Source organism: Chenopodium album, chromosome 16 (genome assembly GCF_948465745.1).
Source record: "Chenopodium album chromosome 16, dcCheAlbu1.1, whole genome shotgun sequence".
Lineage (NCBI taxonomy): Eukaryota > Viridiplantae > Streptophyta > Magnoliopsida > Caryophyllales > Amaranthaceae > Chenopodium > Chenopodium album.
The window spans coordinates 40386795-40406581 of record NC_137849.1 but is presented as its reverse complement, the minus strand read 5'-3'; the positions used below and the strand labels follow the sequence as shown (position 1 = coordinate 40406581).

The window sequence follows — 19787 nt, the reverse complement described above, 5'->3', positions numbered from 1 at the left end:
ATTTTGTAATTTTATTTTATTTTATTTAAGTAATAGATAGAATAGAGTAGAATTACAGGTTGCAGTTAATCCAAGAAGCCCATGAAGTGAAGGCCCAAAGGAGAAAGATGGATGCGATCCATGATGATTCAAGTGGGAGCATTTACTTTATTAGTTTTCTTAGGATTAGGGGCCATGCTATGTCTTATTTATGCATTCAGTATTTTATGCATGTTTGGGTTTATTTATGTTGCTTGATGATGCGCTAGAGTTCACTATATAATCACAACATAATAAATCTAGATCCCAGTAATATTGATGCAGCTTTTCCAATTAAAAACCCGACGAAAACCTTGATCGTTTGTGATGGGTCGGCCTTAGCAGAGCATCATAATATATCTTGGGGAAGTGGGGGTAGATCACGTTCTACACTTTTAATTGGTTATATTCAACAAGGTTACCTAAAGATCAGTTTAGAACCTTGAAGCTAAGGGTAATAATTAAACATGTGATGGTTAATTATTCAACCAAGAGTTACAAGAGTTGTAATCAGTAAAGAGTTTACTCACCTTGAAAATGTAATGGTTGATGGCAGGGCCTCAGTCCGGTTAATTATTGCACGAATAAAGGATCTTGGAATCATTTAATTCAATTGGGATCAATTAAATTGAATAGAGTGTTTTAAAGTTACCAATTTAATTCGCTTATGGTACTTTAAATTTAATAAACATAATTGAATTTTGCGTTTACTTATTAGTAACATGTCGTTCTAATTTTATTATTATATATAATCTCCTCGATTGAAAATAAAGTTGAGAAACGTTCTCAAAAGAGTTTAAAAGATAATCCATAAACCTATATTCCAATTTTGCTAAGATTGTTCTAAAAGGCAAGTTTTAGAAATTCATGTCACATGTCTAAGGTTGGTTTTATTCAAAATGTTTGAGTAAAATACCAACACATCTTCATTTTGAAAAATGTTTCAAGGGATATAATGAGATGGGAGGTACAAATCCTCCAAAAGACAAGTATAGAAATCCAATAAAATCTCTTATCTTCAATATGATTGAATATGAGAAAGTGATTGGAAATATCTATGATCAAAAGTTGATCAAATAACAATATTCTTCATCTGTTTTATATAGAGTTTAATACTTGATTAAACTCAAATATAAATAATGATAGAATAGACTTAGCAAAATCATGAAAAGTGCTTAAAGTAGTTGAGCAAGGTATCATTTTGAACCTAAGAGAAATGTTCTAAGTGGCTCAAATGGAAGGGTTTAGGAATATATGAGGATTGCATTAAGAAGTTATAGGCCAAGAATTGCAAACAAGTTGCTACTTCTCAAACCTAGAACTACAATGTTTCTAATTAAATGGATCAATTCCAATTGATTAGATACTACCTCATATAGTTGGAAGGTAAAAGAATGGAAATGTTCCAATTTAAGAATCATATTATAGAAATTGATTTAGCATATTGCTAATTCTTGGACATATGATGTCTTGTTTAAATCATTCATTGCACAATGTGATTGAACTAAAGGAAGAAGTCATAGCTAAAGGAGGAATAAATCTACAACTTTAGAAGCAAATGTTGCTACTTCACAAGTAGAATCTACAAGTTTGGAAGCAAAAGTTGCAACTTTACAAGTAGAAACTAGTATTTCACCACTAATAATTGGCTAGAATTAAATAAATGTTATTCATTCTTGCCATTATCAAAACACCATTCAATGATTAGTAATGACTAAACATCGAAGATTCAAAACGTGGAATAAATGTTATTCTATGCTTCTTTGAGTCATAATGTGTTTTGAATTGCTAAATAGGTTTAAAATTCTATATGATAGAAATAATTAAACAATTTCTATATATATAAATTGTCTCTAATATGTCAATTAATTCAAATAAAAATGAAAATTGCATGCGGAAGATCCAAAGGGATGGACTTTCAATATCATTGAATTATGAATCCATTGATATATGTAATTATCATTCTAATTTGAAATTTTGACTAAGTCACCATTTAGAGAAATGACGATGTGAACTCGAGGTCGAATACATATCGATGTAAGAAAACCAAAGGTTCTAAGGTTAGAGACATACAATGAAACTTCATTTGTGATACGATCACTATTTACGCTTAGTTGAACCATGGAAATGAATATTTTGAAAAGTTCAAAATTTTCAGTATGAAGTTCAGTATCAACTTGACAAGATAATGATTACACTACAATATGATTGTAATTGTGAAAATTTAAATCAAGACATGTACTTGGCAACACATTCGAAATATTGCGATATGATCGTAATAATGAGAATTTAAGCCAAGACATTGATAAACATTCAATAGTTGTGAAATCGTTTTACAACAAACTACGAAAGAAAACCTTGTGAAGTGTTTACGCAGGAAGTTATCAATCTATATGAGATATAATTCGATAATGGATGTAAATTACCTATCTTCCAACCATTGTTCAAGGGATATACTTTTAAGAAAACTACAAAACTGAACAAACTACATACGTCAAGTCAAAAGTAGCAAAGACTTCATATGTGATATGGATAAGAAAAGTTCTTATTAAGTCTTTCTACAAAACAAGAACATGTATTAAAACGTTTGATGCACGTTCGATTCCTATATAGAGCACGGGGTACTACTACACAAACCATACTTAGCACAAAATGTTTGTTGCTCAAGTAGGTGCCCTTATGGAAATTGTTCCAAAAGGTCAAGTGGGAGTAGTGTAAATCTCAAAAGAGTTTGAGAAAAGCAACAAACAAACGTGGCTCAAACCATGATTGGTTCACCCTATGCTAAATATGCCTCCTCAAAAGGCAAGTGGGAGTATAAGAATCTCGAAAAGTTCGAGAGCCTTGAAAGAGTTCAAGAAAAGTGATTTCGAAAATCTTGAAGAAATTCGAGAAGTTATCGAATGAAAACAACAATATGAGCATGATTCACCTCATGTTACAAATGACAACGCGTGGTCTCATTATGTGTAATGGGATTAATAACCATGTGTCGAAGGTAGTACATTCCAAGTGCACATCCTCTATTGTCGTTTCTCATCGAAAACTAAACAAAATTGTTGTATGAGTTTCAATTGTTGCGTAAAACCCACAAGGATGACTAGCATATGTAAAACTTAGTCAAAGAAATATGATTTCATATTGACTAAGAGTTCTAAAATATTTATTTTGGAACATGATGATTATGCAAGTAATAAAGATGATTTGACGAGTTATAACTCCAAGTGGTTTAAAACCATGAAATCTGAAATAGATTCTAAGTCTGTAAGCAAGTGTATGACACTTGAATAATTTGCCTAAATTGGGTGAAACCCATTGTAAGCAAATCAGACAAGAAAGAAAAATGTTTTCTAACTAAAGCAAAGACTTGTTAAAGGATTCAACTAATTCATAGTATGACTATGATTACGATGAAACCTTTACATGTTGCAAAGATCTATTAAAGATATTTTAGTGATTTCTACCTTATGAGATTTGGTAGATGGATATCAAAACGCTTTCTTGATTCTTGAAATTGTTCATGAAATAAGATTTGTATATGATACAATCAAAAGTTTAGAGATCCAATAATCCTAGGGATGCATAGAAGATCCATAATGGATTGAAGTTAGCATCAGGGAGTTAATGTTCTTAATTTTGCGAGTTAGTCAAATCGTTTGATGTTCTCGTAAAATGAAGGAAAAGGTCTTGAGTGTACAAGACGTTTTAGTGGGAGCTATGAAGTCTTCTTGGTCTAGTACAAAGAGTGATTATTTGTTGCTTGAATAGTCAAGTAATGGTTAATGCATTTTGTATGAAAATCTTGAAGAAGAAGATGAGTACATTTGGGATTCAAGATCTATATATATAGGTCTCGAAGGATGTTTGAGTTTTGGTTAAGAAGCTTATATTGATAAGATTCTTATAGGGTTCAACATTATATTGAAAGGAGTTTCAATCCCATGTAACATGGCACGTTGCTTAATGATTCAATACCTTGAGAAAGGTTGATGAAATTAAGACTTTGAGTGGTGATCCTTATGCAATTCGCAAAGGATGCATCATGCATGCCATGGACTATACTCGTCTATTTTGATTCACGTGTTTTAAAGAACAAATAATGATAGATTTCAATCGAAATCCAATAATGTGACGTTGGAATACAAATTATAAATTCCTAAGTTCTTTGCGAAAGGGCGAAGGAAAATTCTTAGTGTATGGAGATGAAAATGATTATAAGATTTAGAAATTGCAAAGTTCATGTTTATGAGAATGTCTCATGAACTCTACTTACTAAACCCCTTCCACGACCAAGGTATGAGAGTCATACTAAGGTTTTTGGATTGAAGCAAGTTATGTAATTTTAGTTGTGTATGTTTTGAGAAAGCATATTACAAAAGTAAATACATTAGCTTGCAGAATTATGTTTATCAATTGAAACAAAGTTTCAATCTTATTTAATCGTGGTTTCAAGATTAAATAAAATGTCCAAAATAATTATGGATTGATGGGCTCATCAGGTTATCTATTAGATAGAGACCTGGTGTATGAAACCCCACAGGTGAACAAAATCCACATATTATTTAAGTTCCTAGTTCGAAATCATTAAAGTGGACATAAATGATTTCAATGAATGGACTAGCATGTAAGATTGATTGGATAGCTCGGTTTCATGGGCTATAGGAGCATAGTGATAAGGCTCGGTCAATCACATGGATATGCATGAATGATGCAGGATCGAACTATAGACCAACTTTGAAGTTCAAGTATAGAACTTCCGGATATATTAGTGGATTCCTTTGACATGAGTGGAACATTGGTTTCATTCAACGGATGATATAACTGTGGTACATTCAAACGTCTTCCCGTAACTGGAGATTATAAAGGGTGTTTCCTGGTTATTTCAGAAGTTGAGTGGGAGCTTTGGTTGCCACAAGATTGGATAGAGTCTTCCTATTAAATTAGGAATGTGTCATGTTTTGGCCTCTTGAAGAGGGAGAATTCAGAAAATGCATGGCCGTGCTCAAATGTGTTATATAGTAACCATTTGTTTTGTAATTCTAACTCGGATTTCAAGAAACGATTTGTAGATTAATATAGATCGCATAAGATGCAATCATATTATCAAATTGACACAAAATGACTTAAGGAATTTGAATATTGCGCACTTGTCTCAGACAAGTGGGAGATTGAAGGAATTGTGTCTTCGATAAGTGCAATTACTAGATATATCAAGGATCACTATTATGGAGATAATAAGTTCATTCTATTGGGGCGTCATCCTCTGTTGCTAGACTATGAGAGATGATCTTTGGGCTAGTCAAATAGCACAAAGCCTTTTAGAATGGATCCTATATTGGTCACACACAAGGGTATTGGGTTAAGCAAGTAAGAGGCCCATTAATGGACCTCATGAGCAATTAACTAATCATGAATTGGATTGGGCTAACATAGTTAGATTGGAATTAGGTTTTGGGCTTATGACATGGGCTCTTATTTAGAGATGAGATCTATAAATAAGATTCATGCCTAGGGTTTGTAAGAAGTAGTCATAATTCACACACTGTGAATTTTGACATCAATGCAACCAATCCCAAAACCCTAATCCTCTCTCCAACTCACGGCCCTCATCCTCCCCTCACGTCCGTACGGCCGGCCACCCCTTGGTGGTTCGTGGTCGTTATCGTGGTGGTTCTTGGTTAGCATGTCGCTCTTCTCCATAGAAGGTCAATTGAAGGTTTCAATTGCGACTAACTAGCATTAGTGGAGGTCTTAATCTGTGCCCGTGGACCAAGTAGAGGAATCACGCTTGGGGTTCTTTATCTCCCTTTGTTCTTGCTCGATCGCACGTGGAATCACGCTTCAAAGGTACGATTATTTGTGCTTTATGTGTTATGCATTAGATCCTTGGATTAGGTACTGTATGAATATGATTCATGTTATTTCCGCTGCGTAGTACCTATAAACTCCTACAGTATCTAGCCACCTAAACGTACCTTGATTCCGAATCTCAATCAATACTTCGCACTTTCAAAGTTTAATCACGAATATACCTTGCAAATAACATAACCATAAGGTTATCACAACATAAACTCAAATCTAATGCGCATGGACTATAAAACTCTTTTAAAATAATACTTTAATATAAATTTATAACTTTAAAATAGGTATTTGTATTTTAGAAAACTAACCATGAAGAAGATAAAGGAATAGGATTAAAGAGAATTGAATTTTCATTGGAAAGAATAGGCAGAACTTGCAGAGACTATAACTCCTTCAATATAACTCCGAATTGGGTGATTCTTGAGCCTAACCTCAAGTATTTTTCAAGAGAAACAATCTTACGTGAAATATCAATACCCCGAAAACTGACCAGAAGTGCCCGAAACTGGCTTCAAAGGTATATGTGATAATATTTGTAAAAAAAGAGGAGAAAAGTATGAAAAGCTTTAAAGAAAAGAAGAAGAAGAGAATTGAGTTTTGGTATGAATAATATGAGAGGTATGAAGAGGGTATTTATAGGCTCATGAATGAAATAATTATGGTAGGAGAATGTAGATTGAATTATGGTAAAAAGAATTAAGGAAATTACTTGTAGAAAAGAGTTAAAGAATTATGGAAAGTTTAATATTAAGGTGACTAAAAATAATTAATTTAAGGAAGGTGTGTTGTTATGAAATATAATATGGAAAAAAGAGATTAATTGGAGAATAATCAAGGAAGATATAAGGTAGGAAAATAAGATAATCAAATATTTAGAAGATGGAAAAAATAAAATTAAGGAAAATAAGAGATTTAAGGAGATAATTAAAAATACAATTTACCAAAATAAATCACCCAAAATCCAACCAAAGTGGCCGAAAATTTTGAGCTTCCATAGTTCTAAATTTTCGGACCATATTAGTAGTGTTTAGGAAATTATTTTGCTAGATTTTAGGCTTAAAAATAATTGTGTAAATAATATTTATTATACAAAATAATTAATTAATAAAATACCAATTATTCACTAAATAAAATAACTAATAATAATTAGATTTTCTATACATTGAAAATCCGAAAATCATAGTCATTAAATTAGGAATTTTCGGCCATCTTAAATAAATAATAAAATATAATTTTATTTAATTAAAATATCCGAAACATATATAAATAATCCGGTTTTTAAAATAGAATAAATGGATAATAAATCTTATCCAAAATCTAAAAATATTAATTAGGTTTCAAAATACTTTTGGCGCCAAAATTCCAATATCATTTTGGCTCCAAAATTCAAATTGTAAAATAAATTACTTAAAAAACTCTTTTTAGGAAATACTAATTAGAAAATACGTTTAAAAAATACAGGGTATTACACTTAGTGAGTCTTAACAAGAATTTGATGACATCATTTTCAATAGGGATCACAAAAAATGATGTCACATCCATGTCTTAATACTTGGGGCTAAACTTGCTCTAATATAATACAAGAATTGGGATAGTTGGTGATAAGAGTATCGTGATAAATGAGTTCACATAATTGCAATTAATATTGTTACAAGATGATCAATTGTTGTATAGTCCTTCACTATTGTGCACTAAGTGAACTATAGTTTAATTTTTGTAAGATTTAGCATTTGAACTTTTAAAATCGTGTAATTACACAGGTTCTATACTAGTGTATAATGAAAACCTTGTAAAATAAAAACAAAATATGATTGAGTACATCATTATCTTAGGAAATGTAAGCTCGCTCCCATATATATAGGAACTAATTTACAGTTCCAGTGGAAAATGATGCAACATTTTATAGTATCCTACGTATATGTACATTATTATTTCCTTCAAAAAAAAGCCGGTTAACAATGTAATTTGAACCAATAATGCAACAACTAATTTTGAACCGAGAACAAATTAAAAACCAAAAGCAAAGAAAATACGATAGAATTACTTATATATATTAACCTTGGGAATCCAGCCTTAAAAACATCAGAGCGGTTAATACCATCAACACTAACAGGTTGAGTTTACTTGAGGATTTCTCTGTCAAAGCAAAAGTACACCAGCTATACGAACAAGTACCAAAAGATAGGTGACCATTTTCTCAAATGAGCAAGTGTTAAATCCCACCACCATTATCATCACTGCTAGTCTCGCCAAACAACCTCGTTAGGGCCGCTTCTTCTGCAATAAGCTAAATAACCACCGTCTTTAATAATCGTATGAATGCCAAAATAAGGACTGAGGTGCAAAAATGCAGGCGTGCAGCGGCTACTAGTATATTTCTGACCCACAGATTACCCTTGCATTGGCTGATGCTCTTGGAAAGCTACATAGTCGCTTCACAAACTTAAGCTCCTCAACTGCTACCAGTTTATACGTACTGGGTAAAATTATCAACTTTTCCAAGTTGACACAGCTTTTAAGCAAACATTCAGCTAGTCGAAGCTGACCCTTACAAGGTACCTTGTAGCCACGCATGGTGATAGTTTTGAGCAGTGGAACCACGAAAGGAGAAGAGAGCTTTTCAGAGAGCATACCCTGTACATCATTGGATGAAAAGACTTAACTATTTCATGAAAGTCAGGCCAATAATAGATTTCATGTAAACATGTATGATGCTCAAAATAAACCTACTAAATCTCGCCGCATGTTTCCCTGTGAATTTGAGAACACTATGAGTTCTTCCAAGTGAGGTGAACTTCTCAAGACACTACAAATACCTATGAGCTGATATTCATTAAGCTGTGACAACTCGACGTGTAAACACTTCCATCTGATCTGTGGAATATCCAACTCTCCAAAGTTTGAATGCTGAATGAGAATGACAGGTTGGTCATCAATAATCTAATTTTCTACTTTCTCCTATAGTTTCTCCAATAATTGTATGATAAATTAAGTAAGATAAATTAAGTACTAAGCGCCAATATGTGATCAACAATAAAACACCATAATCATGTTACTTACAAAAAGGAAAATAAATAAAAAAATGGAAAAACCTTGACTTGTGCAAGGAATCAGTATTTAGGGAAACGGTATGTTAATCATAGTTTATTAGTGGTAACTTGGGGAATAAGCTAGAGGTTTGTTAGGAGGGATTTCCTATAAATAAGATTCATTATAAGGAAAGAGGACATGTTGAAAATTGTGTGGTTTGTCATTGAAAGAGAGTGAGCCTCTCAAAAGCTCATACTTAGGAGAGCATCCACCTCTCGAAAGTGGAATTATCAATTGATTTACTGTAATTCTCATCTTATTAATATAATCATCATTTTCTTCTTAATTTCTGCCATTGTTAGTGTTGTAAGCCATGTCAGTTCCTAGAAACTTGATCTCTAAACTCAATATAGGATTTTAGAACCAACCATCGCAATTTAACTAATTATCTAAGCCCATGAATATTGCTCCGTGCTTTGCATCCATTTGAGATATACAAGATTACATGCTGTAAATCTGTAATGGTTAATACATAGTTGAAGGCAAGTTTTGTAATATGCCACTAAAGAGTAAAGATTGACTTAGTACAAAATTCAATTATATAAGAGGTAATAAACATAATTCAATTTTAATCACTAACATCAAGACAACACCCTACATGACTACAATATTGAAATTTGTTTGCCAACAAGAGATTAAACAATATAAAAAATCAGCCAAAACTGTAATGCTCTGATGGAAACAGAGAAACTCACCAGAAAAGCTTCCTCTGAAAATTTGACAACCTCAACTTTACAAATCTTGTTCACAATTTCATCATACTGCTCAATAGATCGGACATGAACTTCATGAACAGATGGAATATTAACCTCTTCGAGATATGGTGATCCTTATCTACAACTGAGATGAATATTTAGAACTTTCACGTTGGGGCAATCAAGCTCATATAAGTCAAAGGAGCTAATATCTAACTTCTCAATGTTTGGAGCAGTAAATCGCACCTCGTTCACATCATATACATACCTCATAACCAACTCTTGTAAAGAAGGGCATCCAGATATGATTTTCTCGAACATCTCATTACACACCATAATTTCGATAAGTGATAATTTTCTTAGCGATACCATTTCGACTCTACTTAGAAACTCTATTCTACAGTTATCAAGGTTCAGCTCAACAAGAAACTGACTTGTGAAAACACAGCGAGGCAAAACATAAACTTCATAAGCTTCAATTCCAAACTGAACTTTTAATTCCTTGACTTCTCTACCTATGGCAAATCTTATCCATAATTTTATATCTGTGACTAATGTTTCATCACACACATATATGTTGTGGAAATGAAGCGAAACTTTTGATGGGGATCCTTTTGTGAAGCATTAGCACATTGTGCACAAAACTAGTAAAACAAAGAATTTGCTCATCATAATCCATTGCACCACTAGGCCAATTTTCTGCTTCGAAAACTTCAGTCACTTTAAAATGAAGGGAGGGTAACATAGTCCAAAGATTACCAAATCTGCGAATCGATACGGTTCTAACAGCATCTAAAATGGGCAGAAATGAAAGGATGTGCACCAAAATGTCATCAGGCAATTCACTCAACCTATCTCTTGCATCGTTTCTCATAAAACCCTTACTTTTCTTTGAAGTAGATCCCATGTCTATTGTAGTCATAATCAAACATAAAATTAGTGATATTATTGAATAGAACAACAATATAAGAATTTTTTTTTTTTTTTTTGAGGAACAACAAAATAAGAATTTAATTACAAGCTTAATTCAGATAGTACATATATCAAACATAAAATTAGGCCAAAATAATTGGTATAATTGAATAGAATTACAAAATTGAAAAGCTTAATTATGAGGGTATTTAAATCAAACCTAGAATTATGTTAAAATTAGCGGTATTATTGAATAGCACGAGTATAACAAAATTAAAAACCTTTTTTTAAGAACTTATCTTCATTAATTTGAATTTATAATGTCTGCAAGAAATCAAAATAATTCGAACACAGCAAAGGCTTAGCGGCAGAATTGTATAGGATAACATAATTGAAATTTGAAAAGCTAAATTCAGACAAATTTACATGAAAACTATAATTAGGTCAAAATTAGGGAACAAAATGAAAAGAATATCTAATTTGAGAATGGTGAAAAGAAAATATACCAGATTAATAGAGGAGGATTCGAGGGCAAACTTTATAACTTGAAATTCTTCTTTAAAAAAAAATGGACTTTTGCAAAAACAAGTGAAGGGATTTCAGGAGAGTTCGTTGAAGACTTGAAGTAGAGCAGGAGAAAGAAGTGACAAATGAAGTTGGATCAATTATTTAATTAGATTTACCCCATTTGACTTTTCACAATTTCAATACACATTTTAAAATGTACTTGTACTTATTCTACGTCTGGTTCTTATTACTCGCAACAAAAAATATTTTATGTCTCACCTTTGTTGCGAGTAATATTTTTTGTTGCGAGTAATAACACTAATAAGAACCGGAGGTAGTATATAACTTCGTTTAAAAATTATAAAAACTTGACATATGAGACGAATTTAATAAGACCTTACATGAGTATATAATCTATGGTTGATTAATTAGAATTTATGGTCAAAATTTTTAAAATTAGACACAGTTATTTGCAATAGGGCAAAAAAAAAAAAAAAAAGAAAAAAAGAAAGAAGAGTATATAGATTATCCGCCCACTTTTGCTTTATTTTCCTTTTTAATTTTTACTTAGTCACTTTCTTTAATAGGTTGTTTACTCGTTTGATAAGATACATGATTACAATTATCACCTTTATAAATGAAATAGTCAAATTACAAATCAAGTGGATATAATAAAAATAAAGAGTCATGCACTTGTTGATCTTAGTCTTAGAATGTAGTCTAACTAAACGCATGTTTGTATTTACTGAATTGAGCTGAACTTAGGGGTGGCAATATCATCCAAACCCGATGGATAACCATCCACCCGATCCAAATATATGGATGAAAACCCGAACTTAAGCGGATGACGGATGGATGATGGATGGGTTGGGTGACGGATCGGGTCGGATACGGATGATGATACATCCAACCCATCACCCGATCCATCACCCGACCCATCCATCCACCCGTTAAATTTATATATAAAAGAATAAAAATAAATATTTTTTTTAATAAATTAATGTCTATTGTAGTGTTAGGAATTGACATTTGTTTTTAATTTAGTAAAAAGGAACGAGTATTAGAAGGATGTATAAAAGTTTTAATTAATTGATCATTTTTTTTCAAATCTCAATTTTAATTATTAATGTGCAAAGTTGTATTTATATATATATTTCACCCGAATTGTCACCCGATCCACCCGATTCATTCATGGATGACGGATGGATCGGATGTGGATGAAGGAAAATTAGGTAATGGATGGGTCGGGTGATGGATTGATTTTTGGAGGATGGAGGCGGATGAAGCATCACCCGACCCACATCCGATCCATTGCCATTCCTAGCTGAACTGAACTGAATTGAATTGAATATTTTATGAGGGAAGATAATTAGGAGGTGAACTGAACTAAAATTAAGCTGTAGTGAACAGACCTTAAGTATTTGATTTATTTACAATTTTGTCTGATAATATGGGGCAATCTCGTGACCAGATACAATTTGAACAAAACAAGGGTAACAAATTGAAAAGCATAATATAAAGAATTTTCCCATTATAGAGAAGAACTTGTAACGAATAATACCATAATTGAGAATGGAGAAAAGAAAATTAACAAAAGAGAAGGGATTTGAGGACAAAGCTGTAACAGTAGAAATTCTTCAGAAATGCATGATATTTGGATTTGTTGCAATAATAACCAAGTGAAGGGATTACAAGCGAGTTGGAGTTGGTTGAAGTAGAACACTACAACAGGAGAGAAAATGAATATTGGATCACTAGTTTTAATAAACAAAAATCTGATTAAATTATTTTCGGATTAGTGGATCCGCCATTGAATTTGATGTAGTATGTAGTGCAATAAATCATCTTAATTAAGTTTATTGCCTTACATAAGTCCACCATTTTGTACAACCCAAAGCTGTTAAGTACAGCATAGGATCACTTTTATGATCCCTGAATGTATGTACCATCAATGTGTTATGAGTATTACTAAGGCACAACATATAGAAACTCACACACAAATGTAATAGATATGCATAAAGCAGAGAAGATCTATCAAAAGACTTTGTAATTCATCTCATTGAAAGTATGTAAATTGATTTTTAGACGTACTTGAACACATTTTGGTAATTCGCCTCATTGAAAGTATCAGCTGTACAAATATAGTGTGTAATACAATCTTACACAGAATTCAGATGTCTAAAATCCAAACACCATTATCTAGCCACACCAAACACTGCCGTACAGCCGCATTGTGCCAGCCGCCATCATTGATATGAATGCCAAAATAAAGACTGAGGTGCAAAGGTACAGCTGCTAGTCTGCTACTAGTATATTTCTGAGTATTCCGACTGACAGATTATCCTAGCATTGGCTGAGGCCCTTGGAAAGGTTAATAATTGTTTCACAAACTTAAGCTCCTCAACTGCGACCAATTCATATGTACTGGGTGATATTACCATCCTTTCCAAGTTGACACAATTTTTAAGCAAAAATTCTGCTAGTCGAAGCAGACCCTGACAAGGTACCCTGTGGCCACGGTTGGTGACACTGACAGTTTTGAGTTGTGGCACCACACAAGGGGAAGAGAGCTCTTCGGAGAGCATATGGTGGTCATGTGCTTCATCCTGTGCATCATTGGATGAAAAGATTATTACATGAAACTATGAAAGTCAGGCCAATAATAGATTTCAGGTAAACATGGAGCACAAAATACACCTACCAAATCTCGCCACAAATTCTGCCATGAATATGAGCATACTATGAGTTCTTCTAAGTGAGGTGAACTTCTCAAGAGTCTACAAATACCTATGAGCTGATCTTCATTAAGCCGTAACTTGAGATGTAAACGCTTCCATCTAGTTTGTGGAATATCTAACTCCTTGAAAATTGATTGCTGTATAATAAGTATGTCATAAGAAAATTCAACTTTCTATTTCTGGTACAAATTCTCCAATGATTGTATGGTAATTTAAGTAATAAGCACCAATATATGATCAACATTCAACAAGCACCACAATCATATTAATTATCAAAAAGAAAAAGAAAAGAGGAATCACCGAAACAGGAACCAAAAACGGTATCAAAAATCAACCAAAGTGTGATGTTCTAGGGAAAACTCACCGAAAAAGCTCCAGCTGAAACTTTAACCACCTCAGCTTTACAAATCTTCTCCACAATTTTATCAAAGTGCCAACTAAATTGGACATGAACCTCGCGAACAGATGAAATGTTTACAACTTGAAGACTTGGCTCTGTGCTATAACTGAGATAAATATTTAAAATTTTCAGGTTGGGGCAATCAAGCACTCTTACATCACAGAAACCAAGATCTAACTTTTCAATGTTTGGAGCAGTAAATTGCAGCTCCTCCAATTCATCTACATACCTCAGAACCAACTCTTGTAAACAAGGGCATCCAAATATGACTTTCTTTAACATCTCATTACTCACCTTAACATAGTTCAGTGATAATTTTCTTAGTGATCCCATTTCGATTTTATTTAGCCCTTCAATTTCACAGCGAACAAGTTTAAGCTTAACAAGAAAAGGACTTTTGAAGACACAGCGAGGCAAAATGTAATCATAAGAATCATAATCAAATCGAACATTCAATTCCTTGACTTGTCTTTTGATTGCAAACCTTATCCATGATACGATTCCCTTATCATCATCGCCCACATCTATATCGTAGAAATAAAGCAGGAATTTATTAACAGGGAACCTTTTGTGAAGCTTTAGCACATTGCGAACAAATCTAGTAAAGCGAGGAACTTGCTCATCAGAATCTATTGCACCACTAGGCCAATTTTCGGGTTTTAAAAATTCAGAGTCTCTAAAATTAAGAGAGGAAACCAAAGTCCAAAGATTACCAAATCTTCGAATTGATACGGTTCTAACATCATCTAAAATTGGCAGAAATGAAAGAATGTACACCAAAATATCATCAGGTAATTCACTTAACCTGTCTCCTGCATTGTTTTTCATCATAGAAGCTTTATTATTATTTGAAGTTGATCCCATGTTTTGTTTAGCCTGTCAAAATTAGTTGTATGATTGAACAGAATAACAAAATTGAAAAGCTTAATTAAGAAAGTATTTACATCAAACAATAAACTAATAAGTTAAAATTAGTGGTATAATTGAATGTAACAAGAACATGAAAAGCTTGATTCGAAAGCATTAAACATACAATTAGGTCAAATTAGTGGTATGATTGAATAGAATAAAAAAAATTATAACGCTTAATTAATAGAGGTTTTACATCAAACAATAAATTAATTCAAAGTCAGTGGTATAATTGATAGTATTTCGTATAACAAAATTTTATAACTGAATTTGTATGAACTAATCATACGTAGTACCTAATTTGAAATTATATTGTCTGAAATAAGTTACAATCTTCGAACAAAATAAGGATTTAGCGGTACAACTGAACAGAATAAGATAATTGAAAAGCATAATACAGAGATTTTTTACATCGAAAAAGAATTAGGTCAAAATTGGGGAAGAATTTGTAAGGAATAATATCAAAATTGAGAATGGAATAAAGAAAAAAAATATACCTAATTTAAAAGAGAAGGGATTTGAGGGCAAGATTTAGCAGTAGAAATTATTCAGAAAGGCATGAAATTTGGATATGTCGCATAAACCAAGTGAAGGAATTACAAGCGAATTGGTTGAAGCAGACTAGTAGAGCAGGAGAGAAAGGAGCGGCGCGATCATTTATAGTTTTCTCCGTTTTAGTCTGTCCTTTGACTTTGTTCTATAATGCCCACAGTGGCCCGTTTAAGCGATCAGAGATGGTAGAGCTGTCAATTTCTCAAGAAATTACTGAAAGGGAACTCAAATCTAACCTAATTCAAATTCAACCCGATTTGTCCCTTTTATTGTTTTTTAATTATAATTAATATTAACTTATCAAGATAATTATTTAGCACAACCTAAAATCAAACCTGAACTTGATCCATGTGTACACTAGTGTACCTGAATCTCCAGCCAAAAAAAAAAAATAAAATTGGTTATTATATATAACCATTCTCTCTTTGATATTGTTACTAAGCAATACCAAAGAGATAAGTTATTATAATAATCGGTGTTGTATTTAATTGTTAGTTATCTCCGTTTTAAAAATTTTACTTATTTTTTTTCTTCTAATGGTACCATATGTTTGTACGGAGTAATATGTTATTTATAGTACTTTCAGCTTGTAAAATGATTTTTATTTTATTTTATTTTATTTTTTTTTTGACACCAAATGGAATTTTACTTACTATTTGGTTGTAGTATAGATTTTTGTATACTATTTTTAGATTGAAATCAATTTAGCTATAATATAAATTTTTGATTGAATTTTTTTTTTTTTTACAAAAGGATTAAAATTAATTATGAACTAGATTCGAAAAAAAAAATATTACTTACACAAATTTTGTAAAACTCAATTTGTTAAAAATCGATATAATATGTAAAATTCAGTAATTTACAATAAATTTTTTTGAGTTGTTTATTTATTTATTTATCCTCAATATTTTATCTATTTCTTGCATGTTGGTAGTTAGCTTTGGCACATGTGTCAGCTGCAAAGCACTTCTGAATTTCAACGCAGATAACAATATTTGTTAAATGAATAAGGCCCTATTCTCTTCACCTTAAAAAAAATAATATTAAGTAAAAATAATTTCACTTCAGTAAAAATAAGTTCAGTTCAGTAAAATTAATTTCAGTTCAGTAAAAATAATTTCAATTCAGTAAAAATAAGTTTAGTTCAGTAAAATTCAGTTTTCTTAAAGAAGAATTATAATAGAAAATCAGTAAAAATAATTTCAGTTCAGCAAAAATAATTTCAGTTCAGCAAAATTAATTTAAGTTCAGTAAAAATAATTTCAGTTCAGCAAATATAATTTTGTTTCAGTAAAAATAATTTCAGTTCAGCAAAAATATAATTTTACTTACCTTAAAAGCAGCTAGTTTTGAGTCCTTATAATCATCAGTGAACGAACACACATTGAATAAAAAAACACTCAAAGACGACCCTTTTACAAAATTTCTTGAGAAAGAAAATAATCAATATCTATCAAATGGAATCATACTTGGGTTTAACAAGCATGACAAGTGACAAACTGACAACTTATTCAGGCAGTATAAGTGAACACAAAACCAATTAACACGGTAATTTTCCTGAACCTTAGGGTGTGCTTGGATAGAAGGATTTGGGGGGAAAGGAAGAGAAGAGAAAGGGAGGGATACAATTTCCTTTGTTTGGATAGCAAATTAGGAAGGGAAAGGAAATGGGTGGAAAATAATTCATTAATTACTTAGGAGTAAAATCATTCCAATTTTGAAAAGATTTGGAAGGAAAATTCTGTAAAAACTGATGTATTGTAAAAAGACAAATATACCCTTTACTTTCTAACAAAAATCTGAACATCAGTTTTTCATGTAATTTTTTCTCTCTCCTCACGGTATCCCCAAATTTCTAGGGTTCAAAAATGCAATTTTTTTCCCCCAATTTCTAGGGTTTGTGGAGTGCGATTTCACTACTAATCTACTCATACTTGTCATCTCTCTCACGATTTATCTGATTTTTTCAAGGTAAGTGTCAAATTTTAGTTTGATTTTGTTGATTGAATATTTTAATGCGATTTTGTGGAGTGCGATTTTGTTGATTCATCTTGTTTTAATCACGCTTTTTTGACTAGCATTCTTGAAATCACTCTAGGTTTATCGATTGTAGCTTGATTTTGTAGTAATATAGGTTCTTCTACTCAAGCTAGGATGCGTGTTCATGAGAATGTTAAGCGTTTTGCTAAGAATTACTCAAGCTAGGACTTACTCTGTAATCAAACTCGCAATTTTTCAATAAATATAAATGCGAATAGTAGTATTATAATAATTCTGTTTCATTTTTTTGGATTCAATCGATCCCACCCCCCTAATAAATTGACCAATTGATAAGCTAACCATATTATAATATATGTTTATGTCGGCAATTAAAGCAACAACAATCAAATTAACCTGTTCTAATGTTGTTGTAACTCGAGGCATATTGATTTGGCAAGCAAAATACTTGTGCAAATCAAGAACAGAATTAAAAACTTATTATGAAATTGAAACCAATCTTTGTTTATTTTTGAGAATTTCAATCTGTGTTTGTTGTTAAGTTCTGTTGATTTATGCAATTGGGTTTAATTGGGTTAATTTGCTGTAAAATTTCTATTGAACAGTATATGGTTTATGAACTCTGTTGATCAATTTGAGCGAACACTCTGTTTGATTTAAACTGTTTGTATATTTATAATTATTATGCTTTTGTTGTTGATATGTTCAATAATATTTTTATAGTCGTTCACATTGCCTTTAATATGGAGGGAGATTTTGAGGAATTGGATGTCGAAAATGGGGAAGTGACATGGGAAAGAACAAGACGTGGAGCTGTAATTCAGGTTGTTGGTTATGTTGTGTATGCAATGTGTCTTGTTTAGGGTAAAAATACCCCAAGTACGTGGCCCAATCTCATAGTGACACGTGACCCAATAAGAAGGCGACACGTGGCATTATGAGAGGGTGACACGTGTCCTCCTGACAGGGTGACACATGTCAGCTACCTTTAAATACACAATACAACATCAGAAAGAGAAAAAGGCCTTGATTACATCAGGCCCAAATCCCGAGAAAAACCTTGAATGTCGTAAAACGGCGCCCCCCATGACACGTGGCGACCCCTGATTGCGCAGCCAATCACGTCACGAAATTCTAGGGTATAAACCCTAGAGGGGCACATGTTCCCACCCCTATAAATACCCCAATCATTTATGATGGGAGGGGTGGATTACGACATAACATAAATATAGAGCATTAAAAAGCTCCAACTTCTCTCTACTTTCTCTCTCTAGCTTTTCCGATTTCCAATCTCTAACTTGATCGTCGGAGGCGAATATTCCGATAAACGGAATATTCGTTGTTTTGCAGGTGTCCAAGTCTCATTGTCAGAAGAACGCGACCAGTATCCGAGGAGTTCACAAAAAACCCCGAAACATGTCTTATCAAGTCATATTACCTAAGTGGAAAACAACTCCATTTCGTCATTATGATGTACTTTTGAAGCTTTTTTCCAAGGATAGAGCAATAGGTGAAATTTCTGGAACTGCAAAGGAAAAGAAAATGAAGGCTATGGATAAATCAAGCTTTGAGATGAAGGATGAAAGCCTTGGAGAAGCCCAACCAAGTGATTCTGCCGATTCATTCAACCGAAAAGGCAAGAAAAGAAAATCAGAGGAAGTGTTTCAAAATGAGCTCCTATTCATAAAAGAAGGGTTGGACAATGTGGCTCAAGCTCTTCGAGAGGGAAATGTAATTGTTGAGAGAGGTCGTGCTCAAGTGTATTCACCACAAGAGGTTTTTGAAGAGTTGTCAAAAATAGAGATTGACTCATTAACTCGTCGCAAAGCTTATAGGTTCTTAAATGCAAAACAGTCAAGGATACGAGAACTTTTTGGTTGTCCACCGGAGGAAAGAAAGGACTATTTGTTAGAGATGATGCTCGATGAAGAAAATTAGAAGTGTGCTTTTGAGTCCTTGATCATAACAAAGAATTTTCCAATGAGAATTTTTTTTTTTTGAAATAGCCAATCAATGAGAATATTTTAGGTGATATAAATTGTAATGTCTATACTTTTCAAGATTATTGTTAGTTTTTTCACTATAAAATATTATGCTTTTGATTGC

At 32.4% G+C, this 19787-nt stretch overlaps 2 protein-coding genes and 1 long non-coding RNA gene across 3 annotated transcripts; 1 reads left to right on the top strand and 2 right to left on the bottom strand.

The window, feature by feature from the left end:
* Positions 1-7833: 7833 nt before the first annotated feature.
* LOC145585312 (uncharacterized) lies at positions 7834-11191 on the bottom strand. The gene is made up of 3 exons (XR_014100631.1): positions 9666-11191; positions 8611-8787; positions 7834-8514 (listed from the first exon to the last, which is right to left on the bottom strand). It is a non-coding gene; the product is annotated as an uncharacterized LOC145585312 (long non-coding RNA).
* Positions 11192-13152: 1961 nt separating this feature from the next.
* LOC145585311 (F-box/FBD/LRR-repeat protein At4g26340-like) lies at positions 13153-14736 on the bottom strand. The gene is made up of 3 exons (XM_081642021.1): positions 14187-14736; positions 13786-13959; positions 13153-13690 (listed from the first exon to the last, which is right to left on the bottom strand). Exons 1-3 carry the CDS (start codon positions 14553-14555, stop codon positions 13391-13393), a joined length of 843 nt encoding a protein of 280 aa, XP_081498147.1. The 5' UTR covers positions 14556-14736; the 3' UTR covers positions 13153-13390.
* Positions 14737-14875: 139 nt separating this feature from the next.
* LOC145585310 (uncharacterized) lies at positions 14876-19787 on the top strand. Its single transcript, XM_081642020.1, has 2 exons — positions 14876-15013; positions 19032-19787. The coding sequence occupies exons 1-2, from the start codon at positions 14984-14986 to the stop codon at positions 19617-19619; spliced, it is 618 nt and encodes a 205-aa protein (XP_081498146.1). The 5' UTR covers positions 14876-14983; the 3' UTR covers positions 19620-19787.

What these genes read in the sequence shown, in the direction of transcription:
- LOC145585311 (XM_081642021.1), bottom strand. Translation starts at nt 14,555, where the DNA reads ATGGGATCACTAAGAAAATTATCACTGAACTATGTTAAGGTGAGTAAT. An exon ending in TTTCAGCTGGAGCTTTTTCG is followed by an intron (nt 13,960 to 14,186) that starts GTGAGTTTTCCC and finishes CTTATTATACAG; the next exon opens with CAATCAATTTTCAAGGAGTT. An exon ending in AGAATTTGTGGCGAGATTTG is followed by an intron (nt 13,691 to 13,785) that starts GTAGGTGTATTT and finishes AATGATGCACAG; the next exon opens with GATGAAGCACATGACCACCA.
- LOC145585310 (XM_081642020.1), top strand. Translation starts at nt 14,984, where the DNA reads ATGAAAGAATGTACACCAAAATATCATCAG. An exon ending in GTACACCAAAATATCATCAG is followed by an intron (nt 15,014 to 19,031) that starts GTAATTCACTTA and finishes GTTGTTTTGCAG; the next exon opens with GTGTCCAAGTCTCATTGTCA.